Source organism: Pyxicephalus adspersus, chromosome 6 (assembly GCF_032062135.1).
Source record: "Pyxicephalus adspersus chromosome 6, UCB_Pads_2.0, whole genome shotgun sequence".
NCBI lineage: Eukaryota > Metazoa > Chordata > Amphibia > Anura > Pyxicephalidae > Pyxicephalus > Pyxicephalus adspersus.
Window position 1 is genome coordinate 49,469,196 of NC_092863.1, and position 13,540 is coordinate 49,482,735.

The 13,540-nt window shown below is 36.9% G+C and overlaps 1 protein-coding gene across 1 annotated transcript in view; it reads right to left on the bottom strand.

The window, feature by feature from the left end:
- The window catches only part of ULK1 (unc-51 like autophagy activating kinase 1), a 64,517-nt gene that overhangs the window by 18,570 nt on the left and 32,407 nt on the right, over positions 1-13,540 (bottom strand). The window contains exons 9-13 of the mRNA XM_072415717.1: positions 6,889-6,947; positions 5,173-5,255; positions 3,325-3,375; positions 2,490-2,578; positions 1,853-2,024 (exon numbers count right to left, since the gene is read on the bottom strand). Of these exons, the coding sequence (XP_072271818.1) occupies positions 1,853-2,024; positions 2,490-2,578; positions 3,325-3,375; positions 5,173-5,255; positions 6,889-6,947 (454 nt within the window). The remainder of the gene's footprint in view (positions 1-1,852; positions 2,025-2,489; positions 2,579-3,324; positions 3,376-5,172; positions 5,256-6,888; positions 6,948-13,540) is intronic.

Here is a 13,540-nt window from a genome sequence, read left to right on the forward strand (position 1 = left end):
CGTTCGCAGATATCGTGCAGGATCGTTCGTCGTTCGTTTACAAACGATAATAATTGGAAGTGTGTACGTAGCTTTAGTTATATATTACACTATCTTTACTAGAAAAATATCCCTGGAAACAGTTGAAATCTTTCCAAGACACCCAACTAGCCCCTGGACAGACTGCTAATTCCTAGAAAATCACACCTGCCAACTAATCTCACAAGGTTTGTGCTGGGAGGAAAAAAAATCTTTCAAGTCAAGTTCTTTGTTGTAATTGCCTGGGAAACAAACCAGACTTTAATTATTATGTTCAGTCCGAGCTGCAATAATTAGCTAGCACCACATAATGCTGTTCACTGGGGCACAAGCAGAATAACAAAAGCATCACAATTGTCCTATTAGCCTGCATGCTTACTTCTGCCTATCACAGTGCATTTTCTTTTTAACCAATTCCCAGCTATTGACAGGGAATTTCTAAAGAAGACAGGTGGCTTTTAAAAGCAGTATTTAACAAAGCTTTTCACAAAATGCCTCTGGATTGCCTTATATATGTGTTATGATCCATTTCCTGTCCTGGGCACATCTTGTAAAGCTGCATACACACCTGCAATTATTGTCGTTGGAAAGGATCGTCATGGTCCTTTCCAATGACAAAAGACTGAAAGATGCATGAACGAGTGCTGTACATATAGCACCGTTCTGCTCTATGGAGAGGGGAGGGGGAGAACGACGGAGCAGCACCCCGCTGCGCGCTCTCCCTATTCCCTTGCATTACAATTGCTCGTCATCCATCGTCTGTGGATCCGCCAGGACGGTTGTTCAGACGATGGGCGCTGTACACAAGCCAGATTCTCGCCCGATATCGGACGTGTGTACATAGATTTAGTCATGAAGAAAACTCCAAAAGTGTGTACAGAACCTCTGACATTACATTTTCATAACTGCTGAACTGTTGGTAAAACCTAGAACTGGTTTCCAGTATGTATTAGGAATATAAAAAATTTCTTTTATTCATTTTGGAAACATTTTTCTGTATTTTCTGTCCCATACATACACAGCAACAAATATTAATAAGGGAAATCCCACCAGCTGTCACCAGAGCAAATGTCTTCAATAGAAGACTTCCTCTACTTCTGCTCTGGAAACCACTCAACCACTTTCTCGCTAAGGCTGAACTCTGGGAGATTGAAAAATTAAATCTGCATTTTTGCTGTTGTGTCTAGGTTACTTGAGGCTGAGGGCTTGCCCACAACCTGGAGCATCGGAGGGCACTGGCTGCCAGAACAGTGAGGAATAGGGTAAGGAAAGAGTTGTATCTCTGGGGAAAGATGGCTTCAGCCTGAATTTCAAATACAAATGTGTGCGCATGGAACTCTTGGACCCTGCTTAAAGTACCAGCACACATTGAATTGTCACAAATTGGATCTACTTATGTCAGCATTATAGGATACCCTTGAATGAAATATCCTGATATCCGTTAGCTAGGCTGCTATTTGGCTGCCGCAGGGTACATAGACATATGTATTACATGTGTATATTCAAACAAGCAACTTTTTATGGATTTTTTCTAGTGAAAAAGTTTTGTATATGTTATTTTATTATGTACAAAAGTCTAACCATGTCTAAGTCTATTCATCATTTGTTGTCTGTTTTTAGCTGTGCTGAACTACAATTCCCAAAGGAGGTCACAGCATATTAGGTACAGCTGTCCACAACAGAACGATTGTTGCAGTCCCACAACCTTATCATGTTCAACACAAAACATACAAAAGACTGAGTGACTTTTTAGCAAATTACTGACACTCTTACTGGATGGAGTATTTATATAGGTTGATGTTATTCTCTCTTATTTCCTCTTAGTGTAACAAACCTTGAGAACCTGGAAACTGTGCAGGCACCATAACAAAATCGTCTGTGTCACAAGATGAGTTTTTGCTACTGCTCCCACCAGATTCCTTGGAGCCCTGAAGAAATCCTGGAGAGTCAGGCATGGGGGAGACCAAAGTTTTCTCCTGCAGCGGCTGCATTTCTCCAAGAGATGGCTAACATGAGAAGAAAAAAAAAAGATTAATGAATAAAGAAAGCTGCAACTTTATGTAATTGTATTAAAATAGAATACCAAATATACTGAGACATTTTTTTCTATTATTAAAAATGCTTTGAATGAAACTATCTGATTTAGTTTTGAGTAGAGTTGCCAATAAATAAAATATGTAATTATTATAAAATACAACATTGAATAGAAAAGAATAAATAATAATAATTAGCTAGACTAATAGGAGGAATATAAAAGAGAATATGTGGGAGGAAAAAAACATAGAATTTATAGTCATAGACTGTCAGTTTTAAGTAAAATTAAGTCATGGTACAATACAAAGTACATTAAGTAAATGAGTGACTTTAAATGCAACTTACTGAGGTCTGATTAAATGTTATGACCTCAGGGATATAGAAATATTGTTGTGTTTGACTGCAAAGATTTCAAACTTTGGATGAATGATACTTACTGGGGGAGATGCCAAATGTGATGTGGAAGAACTGCTGCAGGAGCTTCCAGACCCTGAGCTGGGATATGAGGGCAATGGCACAGGTACAGCTGGGCAGAGAGAGAGAGATGCATGTCAATACACACAATAACTGGATTACAGTATATTCTTTTACTGACATCACTGTTGAGTATGAATCCCATGCTCCTACAGTTTCTAGGAATATCAATAACTCTTTATATCATGTACAGGCTATAAAAACAGACTAGGGATCACACAGGGTTTAATAAATTGTACATAACTCAAATAAAAATTTACTGAAATTTAAAATAAACCACACAAGTTATCATACAACAGTCAACTTGTGCTTAGTCCCCAGGAAAAAAAAACAACAGATGACCTTTAATTTCCCCATCCTAAGCAGCATAGTTACCTTTCCAGGTATAGCTTGCCATTTTATTCAGCTTCTATAGGCACACAATACTGTGTAAAATCTGATTTAAGCATTTTCTAGCTTACTCACCATGGCTTCTCCTAGTCCTGGAAGCCAAACAGAGTGGTAAAGTGAGCATATGCTGCAACAAGGAGGGAGGGGGGGGGGGGGGGGGNTAGTTTAAAGGGTAAGTCCACTAAAATTGAGCTTACTGAAATTAGTAATTAGCAATGTACTCCTATGAAAATGGGACCTTAGTTTTAATTTCCAAGAAGACTTTTTCTGCTTGAAATCTGTGTTCTCCTGTTTGGGTTTTTATGGTGCTCTATTATGTAAATATAATGGTGCTCCAGTATGTATATATCATATTTGATACTGACAGCCATAATACAATAAGGGTTTACAACTGTAAATATCACCTACATTTCTTCATGGAGGAACCTGCATCTAAAAACGGATGATGGAAGAAATCATCTGTGAAGAAAAAAAAAAAGGATGAGATTTCAGAGACGTTCAATAAATAACAGTTTACACTGTGTGATATCTGTTGAGTGTTGATTGAAAAAGAATATCCTATTTATCAATCCAATAATGGCCTCATAGCTTTGTACCACATCATGAGGGATACATCTAATGGCAACATGGGTCCAACTGATGAAGTTTGCTGAAGTTTGTTCAAAATCCAATGGTTTAATAGTTTAACGTGGTATATTGATCAATATTTACTGTTCTATTTTTGATTAGGGAAAAATCTACCATTCGCTGGAGACAACATACATCTACCTAATAACGCTTAGCAGAAGTCACACACTGAAGACATGGCCCCTTCATACTTTATCTGTATGGTTGTTCTAGGTTAGTGATGAAAGTTACTAAAGCTACTGCTTAACCTGGCCGCCAAATAACTAGAACTTTTGGAATGAACATTCTCTCATAGCGGGCTTTCATTAATGTAGAATAAAATCAAATGCAGTAAGCTTTGGTTTTCAAAATGTTTAACTAAAATACCTTTTCCTTAAAAATATAATTAATTAGAGATATTGTGTGTGTCCACGTGTACTGCACACTGCAAGAATACACTGTACAAGTAAGACTAATACCCATATTAAACATAATTATCTCTTATTATAAGATCCTGTAACTGATAATACATGAACTAGCAATTACCATCTGGAATAATGTTACCTTGCACATTTAGTTACACGTTTTACATCACAATGCGCATTCTGAAGCTATGTGAAATCAAGAATGTGGTTGCAGCCTACTTATACAAAGCTCTGTAATTAATCGATTATCAGACATTTACTTGGCATAGCAATTCTTCTTTGAGGATAAATCTTGTTAGTATGAATGGTTCATGTACAAGGTCACTATTTTTCTTACTAAACATATATAGGACTAAGCTTCATTATTTGATTGCAGCCTTAAAAAAAATTCCAGAAAAATAGTTTGTAACATTTGGAAGACCACCTATTCTATTCATATTTACTGACTGAAGATGGATGGTTTGAAACATTTTCTCTTCGTTTTTTTTTCTTTTATTCAAATCAAGCTTAGTTCTCTTTAATGGCAACACAGCTGGTAGTTTTTTACTTTAATTTATTTGTGCTAAGGTGAGCACAGCAGTTGATAATTGTGATTAAAACTAAAGAAAACTACCTGCTGGTTACATTTGTTACATAACTTGTTACCTAAAATGACTGCTGATGGCACATGCAAACCAGAAACTGTACAAACTTGAGAATCTGCCCATGGTTATCAATGAAAGTTAATTTGATGATGATTTTTTAACATCTTACTTTTTTTTCTCTTTTTGCTTATCAATATAAATATTCCCTTAAGCTGTATTTGCTCCAGTGATCACTATTTATACCACCACAGTACCTAGCAACATGCTCAGACACAAGTGAAGTCCATCCAGACAGGGTGATTTTGGAGAGTTGTTGTTGCACTAAATTTCCAGTAGAGGTCCTCTGTACAATTTTTTTTATTACAGACTGCTGCCTAAAAGATTGGCCCACTTTACTCTGTTACATGCAATTGTTTTTTTTTCATGTCCATTGCCAGACATCATTTTCATTTTTGGGTGCTAAGGATATTTTAATCTAAGTTGTCTAACTCAATTATTTTTGATGATGACAAGCACCCACATTAAATTCCAGGTAATGATCTCTACATTGTTTTATAAATTTAAAATTGGCTTGAAATAAATATTTGCTGACTTCCTTATAAGCTACATAAAACATTCACAAGCATAACAATTATTTTTACCAAAGTCCATTCGGTCCTTTTGGTTCCTTTGCAGAAGTCCCAAAAGCAGCTGCTTTAAATGACTGGACGTTTCTCGTGGGATGCTGAAACATCAACACAAACATATATGCCAGTTAAACAACATGCACAGGAAAAAGGAGAGCAGAGCAATGCAGACTAGTACTAGGAGAGTGAGAAGGCACGGTATAGGAAAAATGCTGAACACAAAGTTAGAGCAGTGAGTGAAAATGGAGAGGGGAGAATGTCTGCCAGGTTTAAATTTAACAGTTGCAGGCAGCCTGGGTTCTATTCTTCCTAACTTCCAAACCAGTGAGGGCGCTGTAGTTGTATTTTTAGGGGACTCAGGTTGTGAGGTGCACAGCAAAAAAATAATGCCCTGTGCAATACTTAACTCTGACCAAAAAAGATTCATAACGTTGGCACAGCATTATATTACATTTCCAAACGAGAAAGGCGATCTACTGCAATCTGGGGACTCAGCAGTAACTAATCATGGTAAACAGGTATGGCCAGTTTATTAATACAGAGAAATAACACACCACTAATACAACTGACAGATTCCCCAATGCATGCACAGCAGAGCCAATTTAAATAAACTTGCAGAATGAAGTTGAGGTGTGACCCATAGGAACAAACTGTGGCCTTTATTTATTAAAGTGCCTGAGGGAAGAACTGTCTCAGCTTGCATTACATCACAGAAGCCAATCAGATTCAAATGCTCCATCTCCAGATGTCATTTTCCAGTGCAAGATTTAATCCGATTGGTTGCTATAGGGCTACACAGATGGCCTGAAAATGTTATTTCTGGCTTGTAAAAAAGGTTGCGTGTGTTTGATTTTATGAAATACACTGGGTTACATAAATAAAAGGGAACGGAATTATGAGCTTGCTGCCCATAGCTAACACAAACACAATCAGATATCATTTTTCATTTCTGAAATGTCAAAAGTTTTTAAAAGCAAAGAAAAAAGTATGTTTATGGTCTCCGTAAAAATATTGCAAGTACAGAGAAAAACTTGTTGATTCTGCCTGAAATCCACAGAACTCCTAATGTCCAGAAATGTGTCAGAACATCTCCCTAGTCTGGCAGGGGAGCACTCAGGAGGTTGAACAGCCCTTTTTAGAACTACACAACACCACAGGCAGCCTTGTCAGTTTGGAGTTTTGTCAAGATCAACAGCTTATTGTTCTGTACTTGTAGTGATAAAAACACAGAGGTAAATGTGCATGTATTGAGAGATGTACTAAGTATGTTCTCTTTTCAATATGGCCCAGTCATACACTTTAAGTATAACACACCTCCACTTTTATTTTCATGGATGCTGTGGATGATCGGTAATACATTTTTGGCCATGTCATTCCTAGCAAATCCAGAAAAGACATCCTTCATGCAAATGTATTACTTGATTACTTTGAATCCTTTCATTTAAAAAAATCAAAGCCAATTAAAAAAAAAAGTTTGTGCGCGCTATAAACCTTCCTTGCATTACATTGCTTTCCTCAAATAACCTATCCCATTTGCTGAAAGGATTAAAAGACCTTTCTGTCTGAGCCTGGCACTACCAGCTATGCAGTGATAATTAAGGAATGTTAAACAGAGTGCCAAGTGTCTAGTGCCCATCTCGCTGGCAGCCTGGAGGTTCAGCACAGAATCAACAGGTGTAAACAGAGAGAAATTCAATGGAAAAAAGACAGTAATGCTGGAAGAATTATTACTTGGGCCTGAGGTTCTTGTTTTTCTCATAGAAGAGACGAAGGTCCTGAGGGCTGCTGGCCTGAAAAGAGAAGGAAGATTAAACCAATTGCATGTTACACAAACTCTGGGCTCAGGATTCTTATTTTTATCATAGTCACAAGAGAAGTACGTCATCCTATTGGTTAACTCAGCACCACCTTAACCACATATGTTCCGATTTAGAATCAGCATCAAATAGACTAGTCTTTTCTACTAAAAGAAAAATGTGTGTTACAACCCTGTGCAAAGCCAGATATAGAAGGTGTCATTCTTTTTTTGTGACTCAGAAATGAGCTTACAGTTTTTTCCGTGTTTGGCAGTAATACACATTTAAAGCAGAACTCCACCTAACATTAGCAATAATATTGGCATGAATGGTGTAAAATATACCACTGTGCAGTAGGCAGATTAGGTATTGGTGGTGGTGGGAGATCGTCTGATACCCATACAAGTGGCAACCCCTGCATTTACCTAAATGGGACGAGACCACAGAGTGCCTCAATCACCAAATGAAAACAAGTGTTTAGCATGTAGTTCTTAAGTACATTTCCATCTATGTAGATTGCAAATTTTGTAAATAAGGGTATGCACAAACATTTTATAAAGTATTCCGCCAATGACGTTTGTTAAACCAGGATGAAAACAGGGCCATTTCTACATTTTATGTATTAATAAAACAAATTTCTTGTGCTAGTTGTCTTATAAGATGGTAATGCGCACAGCTGTATGCTATATATATCCCACGCACTCTCCAATAAGATTCCACAGTCTGAATTTTATGGCCTTCGTCCATTGTAAAGCTCAGTGGAAACTGTGAAAAGGGAAATTATGGCGTTTGATAGCTGCACACACACTGTACCATTCCAGATTGGATGATCCCTTTGTTAAGGAGACATCCAGATGAAAGTTCAGTAACTTTGGACACAGGCATGCTGGCACTCACATCCCTTTATGTATGTGGAGGATGTGTCCTCAACTTTACTGCATTCTTCAAATTATCTATCATCTTACTGAATATACAGAGCCAATAGTTCCACTTTACAATTTATGGATTGCATTTGATAAAAAACAAGTTCAACAAATGTGAATTGAAAAAACATATAAGACATGGAGAATTTAAATTTATCATGCTCATAATTAGTACAAATAGGCCATTGAAAGTTTATACTACCCCTGAAGCTCAATTCCTAGAAAGCAGTCTAAGCAAACACGTCTCACCCTTGAGAGCAACTAAAGGAGGTAACATTCCAATTCTAGCAATTCTTTTTCTGACCCTGACAATTTCTAAAATTCTGTTTTTTTTCTGGCTCTACATAAGCCCGAATGTCAAATGATAAAGCAGTATAAAAAAAAACAAACAAAGCAGAAACGCAAAACTGAATATTTACACAAAAGCAACACTTACTACCAGCAAAGTGCTCTATGTGTACATGAACATGACCTCCTAAAAGTTCCAAACATGCAAAACTTGGGTGTCAAATGTTTAGTATGTAGCAGAAGCAGAGCTTGTCTGGAATGCAGTGAACTCAGCATTTTGTCCAAATCCCATTTTTAGCATTTGTAAAATTTACAAAGCTTCTCACAACAGCCAGACCACTTCCAGCATCTGGGTTACCTGCTCCTGTGAGGAAGCACACTATGGCCCCTGGAGAAGTGATAAAGTCACTAGGTTCAAAAAGTAATATAGTGAGAAGAGAATGGTTTATATAAACATTTTCCTAGCATGTTGATGAGAGGAGGGCAAAGGGGTCCAAAGATGGCCTTTTTGCATATGCAAAATGGTGCCACTGAACACATTTCACCTTTAAAAAAAATAGCAAATCTATAAACATTTTAATCATTTTTCATTGAGTTCATCCTTTAAAAACAAGACTTAAGATGTCCTCATCCAGTATTTCCCATAAAATCACATGGTATTTCTGTGTGTGACAAATAGATTTGTTAAAGAAGCAGATACTATGTCAGGGTAAATCTAAACTTAAACCTTAGATCTCCAACTGGTTGGGAAAGTGTTAACCTAGAAAAGAGCCTTTTGGAGTGGTGCTTGTAGGCTGCATTTCAGGAAACATGTGGGGCCCTGTTTTAGGTTTCAAATTCCTGTTGCTTTAGTGGCTTACTGTATAGAAAAACATTAGGTCAATATATCACCTGTGGGTTAAATTCAGTCCTATAATAACTATATTGGAAGATCTTTTACAGGTATTATTCATAATGAACAAATGGCTAAACCAATATCCGAGGCATTTATATTTTACATGCATTCTCCCTAGTATATTGATGTGCCATAATGAGGGGTGTAAAAAGAGTGGAGAGTCAATTTCAATAGAACTATGTGCTCCATATATGTGTTCTTGTTGCCTGGAGTGTCTAGTCACCTCTGGGTATCATTGTTTAGATGTAGAGAAAAACTAGAATATCTTGTAGTCAAAAGATAAGTCTAAGTCTAACTTTCACACATTTTCAATCCACTTCTGACAGGTGTCAGGCACACAGCCCTGAAGAACATAGAAAGGTATACCAGAATATGTTATGAACCTGTGAAATAACAAAAGTCCAAGAAAAAAAAAGTACAGCTGCAATTGTTCACATTGGCTGAATTGAGTGTTTAACTGGTATGGGGGGCATTGCTTTTACACTCTCTGATCTGTTAGGGCATAACCACTATGCAATTACAAAACTATCGCTGCTCATGAGCATGCTGCATGAGGCAAGCCAGAGTCACTAAAAATATTAGTTGGACTGAGCAACCCAGGGAAAAAGTGAAGACCCTCAAAAATGATGATAGCCTTGGAACTGCACGCTGGGGAGTTCACTTCTGGCCACAAGGACTCCAGTGTAAAATGTGTGATAAAGAGATTAGATTTCAAGCACATTTGTTGTAAACCCGGTGAACAACGAAATATCAAAGCTCTACCAAATATGTTGGTACTATATATGCATTAGTAAAAAATAAAAAAGGGTTTTCCACTTAGAACCAACAGAAATAACCTTCAAGCCACAATATCCAATTATTGTAAAACAAAGAGTAAATTCAGTCTGTTGCTAATGCTAAAACATGCCTGATGTATCTACATATCTAGAGAACTAGAATTGTTTCCCTTCAGCCACCAATCAGTTATATCTACCCTGAAAGTCTGAATCTGATTGGTGGCTGTGGAGTAATATTGCCAATTCTTAGTAACACCACGTTGATATATTTAGCCCATTGTAAGAATAGACAAATTCAGAAATAAATGAATTGGCAATACATATAGTAAAATAACCTAGCAAAGGGATGCAAATCATTCAAAGAAGTCCACTCTTCACTAACTAAAATGCCAAAACAATTTAATTTTAAAGGAAAATATTTTGCATTATTTTGTATTACATTTTCAGCTGTATAATAATTTAAACTGATTTTTTTCAATGTATTTCTAAACAGAAATGTAACCTTAATAAGTTATTGAACTACCAAATGGTAACCTGCCTCATGGCCAAAAGGGCATACAGCCCAAAAAAATACCACTCGGACATGGCTATGCTAGTGTACTGATGAACTTACATTTTATATCATCATAATATTTATCTTGCCTCAGTTCTGAGAAAAAGGTAATAACCCTGTTGCATAGTATGCTGAAATCTAACATTTGTGTTTTATCTACTGCAATATGCTGAACAGGTTGCATCATTGGCTTTTAACACTTAAAAAAAAGATGATTTATATGAACTGTCAGCTTGTTCAGTCAGGGAACTGAAATGTTCACAAGAGAAGAATGGAATGTGCATATGGCAATTAACCTGATGATGCCAATAGACTTCAGGGAAGCACAAAGGTCCCTATATTTTGTTTGAAAGGTGACTTTAGATAAAAGAGGACATAATGTAAGCAGGTTCACTTTCTACCCAGTACAGAACTAACCTGTGTCTAGACAAATCACAAACTAAGCCATTTTCTGTCTTAGGACAGCCTATATCTAACAACTGTTAGCAAAAAATTCCTCAACTTACATCTGAATACCATGCTTACACAATCCTCAGAACAATAATGAATGCTGAAAAACAAGCTGTAAACACACTTGGCCATACTGAAACCTGAGGCAGACAAGTTCTAGCATCAATAAAAATAGGAAAATATGTATAGCATGGGTTTCTGTGTGTGTGGATACATATGTATATTTCAAAGATTTATTTAATTTACACATCCTCGCCCATCATTTAGAGCTCTAGGCTTCTAATTGCTTTGTTGAAAAGGCCTGTTTACAGATCTCAATAGCTGAAATTCGGATGTGACCCATCCCTACTTATGTCCCTCTTGCTGAATTTAATTAGCATTGACTAAATACCAGTACCTTCTACAATACTATCCAAATCAGTTTTGCTCACTTTAGTTATAAATATGTCATAGCCATGATTTTAGGACTCCGCACACACACAGCTGTAGGGAATAAACATGCACATGTATATTGGCACTGGGGAAACCTGAGATTCTAATAATAGTAGGATTATCAGTATACATTGATGTCTATCTATGACTAAGAAAATGTGGTATATGTCAAATTTTAGGCTGGTCTGTCTCCTAAATTCTTCAATGAATCAGCCACACCTGACCTGGATGAAAAATAACTTATTATGGACCTAAAGCAAAAAAAGAAGCTCATGTGTCCCACAGCCACACGTTGTAATGAAGTGTCTGTATTGAAATCAGCAAACTCAACTTTTCACATCATTAGGGAGAAATGACATATAGCCCCACCAATTATTGCCATAGCAAGGATCTAGCCTCCCAAAAGCATGTCAATAGTGGGAGAGGTCTTGCTGGCATGTGAACTGGTGCTCAAAGACTGAAGCACAGACTTTTGGATGAAAGAGGGGGCAAGGCCTGGGGGTGGAATGTAAGGTCAACATTTACAAAGAGGGTGGCTGTGTTATGTTTTATACATGGCTACTGATACAGCCAATGCCACTGGAAAAATTATTTTACTACTTTTATTTGTCCTTTTTGAGTTTAGGTCTCTTTTAGGGCAAACACATGTAAAAACTAGACATAGACTAAAAGCTTTAGCAGCCTAGTAACCCCATTTTCCAGTCTCAGGCACTGTGCAAACATGTAAAAGGCTTATTATATCTGTAAACATATACCCACCTGATCACATGGTAATCAGTTTCCTTTTTATGTGTAACTGATCTCAATCCTTGAGTGCCCATTGCTCAATAGAAACATCTGCATCAATCAATTAACCTTGATGCATGTGTCTCAGGAGGACGCTGATATGCAAAGGCTATTTTTGAGATGGATTTGCTTGTGTACAACATGTCCTGTAGTGGCTCAGGCTACTTAGTACATGAAAGGTGTCACTGATGCCTCAAAAGCAAATGACTGAATGATTTTACAACTTTTTCTTGTAAGTAACCAGAGTGGTTTAATATATGCTGTTACAAAGCATTGGCTTATATTGTTAATTCAACTCTCACACAAGTTTAAAAGCAGGGACATAATCTTTAAATTACCTTTGTTACACATGTGGAACATTAGTGCCCTAAAAAACAATGGGAGCTAATCCACTACAGACAAGTCTGAACTCTTTTTTGTCTGGAACCCAGATTACCAGGGGAGTGTTATGACTTGCATTTTGAGTTTAAAGTTTAGTATTGGTTGACAGCCATCTAGAAATAACTAATAAAGATAAACACATTATCCAATACATAACATAGGAAATACAAGTCTTTATTGGGACCTGGTCCTTTTTTTCACAGGGAAGATCTAGGAATAATATTTGTGACCCAGCAGTACCCCCTAAAAATAGGAGTGCAGTTAATGGTATGTAAGGCAATGTCCAGACATTCCTGTGTCTACAGCTTCAAAGCTGTAGGTTTAGATTCAAGGCACTGCTGTCTCTAAATGTATGTTTTCAGAAATTTGAAGCAAAACTTAGTGATGTCATTACAGCTGGAGAAAAAAAATCTCAATGCTTCTGCTTCACTCATCTGTGTTCCCTAATTTTTTTTTTGTATTAAAATTGCTTTTTTTATTATTTTCCCAACAGCAATCATATCACCAGTAGTGTTGCAGATCTGGCATTAGAAATAAAGCCCTGCCATGACCTTCACCCCTATACAAAGTTCACTTGTAGTAGTGGTCAGTTACAGAGTAAAGATCATCTGACAGGAGAATACAGAGAATATCAGTGGCTAACCATTTTCTTTTATTCTGTCTTTTTGTATACAACCTCAGACCCTTTTTAAGTACTCCCTGATGTCAGGAAATTTTAATGAGAGTGATAGTCTATTGGCTTTGTTAAAATATTTGTTTTGCAAGCTCCAAGTTGTCCAGGGTCTGGGAAGAGGCAGACAGCATAGCATGGTGTTTAACATCCATTTACTAATATGTAACACATGCTACAATATTCAGCACACACTATAATACATTTTCTCAGCCATGTGATATAATATATTCAACATTTTATTGCGCCACTCATGCTCTTCCATTTTCCAGCTGCTAACTAACCTTGCCAAACCACTCACAGCGAGACAACGAGGTCCCTTTTACACACTGTGATACAAGTTATTTAAACAAGGTAAAAATAAGGCAATAAAAAGTTACCTTATGAGATAACAAATATCATAATGAAAAAACAAATTCTACAAACGGAAACT